Here is a 2,206-nt window from a genome sequence, read left to right as displayed (position 1 = left end):
AATGAATGTTGTGGGAATGCCAATATGTTAACATCTCTTGTAACCAAAAGCAGTGTGCTATAACTACTACTACTACTAATACTACTAATACTACTGCTACCACTACAGGTAAGCTTCCAAGTTTCCTCTATGCCAGGGGTCTTCAACAATTTTTAGGCCAAGGACCCCTAAGCTGACAGAGAGACCGACTAGGGACCCCTTACTAGTTTGTACATGCTGTACACTGTATAAAATTGAGTTGCATGTTAAACTGGGCCGGTTGAACGTAAATGAATAGATATGGATTTTGTATACATAATGTTTTATTGTTAAATATACTGTACATGTGGAAGGAACAGGGAATCAATAGGCTGAACTGTATAACTACCATGAGTAATGAGGACCCCCTAGGACCGTCTAGGGGTCATGGACACCTGTGGGGTGGGGGGGGCTCTATAGAGAAACCTTACGGGGGGGGGGCTCTGTAGAGAAACCTGTGAGCCAAAAGAGAGAAAACAGCAAAGAAATGGCCAAAAGTGCATAGCGCCCCTTTAAAAATTAACTATCAAATAAAAACGTGCTTTTAAATGCACAATGTTTTCTTTAATATTATCTCCTTTCTTCTGATCTGTTTTTCTCTTTGTTGTGTGAATAATGCTGTGAAGTGGAATTTAGTGTGAACGTTTTAACCGCCATGGTTGAAATAAATAAATAAATAAATAAGTAAATAGAAGTAAATCAGAAATGTCTGTTCTTGTGTTTTTACTTTCCGACACGATAATAGAAGAGCGGACTTTTTCAACGTCACTTGAACTCAGCATTGAGTGGGCGTTTCGACCTGGGCAGTGGGCGGAGCCAGACGCAGACAGGTGCAGTGCTCTAACCTGTCGGAGGTGCGTCTCCTCCCTGTGCGTGACAAACCAACAGGTTTCTGTTTGGTCAGCACGCGCTTTATTTTCCTTTTCTGCATCAGCTCAAATATTCCCAAGTTTCCCTTCATCTGTTTACTTCTGCTGTCTCTGTGGACGGGCTCGTCCAGGTCAGAGCCATAGAGTGTCCTTCTCTCTCTCTCTCTCTCTCTGGTCCAGGTGCTGCACAGGACTTTTCCCTCGCTGTATTAATGCACTTTACAACTTGCATTGAACAATAATCAACTAGTGGACAACAAGTGGAGGGATTTTCTTCCTGAAGCATCATATGTTGAATATTGGGATTTGAAGAGAAACACCTGTTGCCCCTGTCCACCTGCTGTGGACTTTTTAGGCTTCCTGTCTGAACGTCATGCAGACATCGACAATGAAAGCTTGATAACAGAGTTGAACTTTTTACTGCTCTGAAAGGAAGGTTTGATTTTTGGACTAACTATGGAGTTGACGGGGCAAAGGGCAAAGTGTCTGGCGCTGCTCCTACTAGTTGGTGAGTTTTCCCTGTTTCACTGATTCATTAACTCAGCGTTATGTTACCTTCAAGGTCTATGCTTTTATTTCTGCTGCTGTTTTTTTTAAGATGTGGGGGAATGACAACATAAACAAAAGAAAGATATTTATAATCTTCTTTTAGCCTTCTTTTACTTGCATTTTCAATCAAGTCACTCATATTCCTATAACATTTAAATAAAATTTATAATATTGGAAGGACAGAAAACAGAAGTAAGCAAACTGTTTTACAGTAAAACGAAAACAGGAAAGATAGAAATGTCTTCATATAGTGCTTCCTGGTAACTTACATCTCCTTTCATGTTGCTCTAATAACTCTTTAATGTTCCCATGTGCACCTGGAGTGAGCCTATAGTCACGTTTACTTTTTAAGGAGTAAATCCTATTATAGTTATATAATATTGGTTGCTCTTTGAATATCGTTGTCTGGAGACAAGGTATGGCCAAAAGTATGTGGACACCTGTAACCTGGGTTAGTAGTGTATGTCTGCCTCATTCCTTATCTGATGTGTGGTGGTGTTATTCTTTATCTTTGTCTGGAGATAAATGGCCAGACATTAAGAATGATGTTTCAAAGCTCAGGCTTCTCCGTACAATTGGCTGTTCACTGATCGACAGTCTATTCATACACCTCCTTTTCAGATCCTGGACATGTAATGTAATATAGCAAACTATTTATACTTGGATCATACGATGTGTATGTTTTCCTTATGAGTAAGTAAGTAAGTAAGTAAGTAAGCTTTATTTATATAGCACCTTTCACAGACAAGGAGGGTCACAAAGTGCTTTAC

At 39.9% G+C, this 2,206-nt stretch overlaps 1 protein-coding gene across 1 annotated transcript in view; it reads left to right on the top strand.

Moving 5' to 3' along the window:
• Window positions 1-871: 871 nt before the first annotated feature.
• The window catches only part of nectin4b (nectin cell adhesion molecule 4b), a 27,262-nt gene continuing 25,927 nt past the window's right edge, over window positions 872-2,206 (top strand). The window contains exon 1 of the mRNA XM_034886952.1: window positions 872-1,395. Within this exon, the coding sequence (XP_034742843.1) occupies window positions 1,344-1,395 (52 nt within the window). The 5' untranslated portion in view covers window positions 872-1,343. The remainder of the gene's footprint in view (window positions 1,396-2,206) is intronic.

The sequence above is a fragment of the Etheostoma cragini genome, chromosome 12 (genome assembly GCF_013103735.1).
Source record: "Etheostoma cragini isolate CJK2018 chromosome 12, CSU_Ecrag_1.0, whole genome shotgun sequence".
NCBI lineage: Eukaryota > Metazoa > Chordata > Actinopteri > Perciformes > Percidae > Etheostoma > Etheostoma cragini.
Note: the sequence above shows the minus strand (reverse complement) of the source record. Positions and strands in the feature narration are given on the sequence as shown.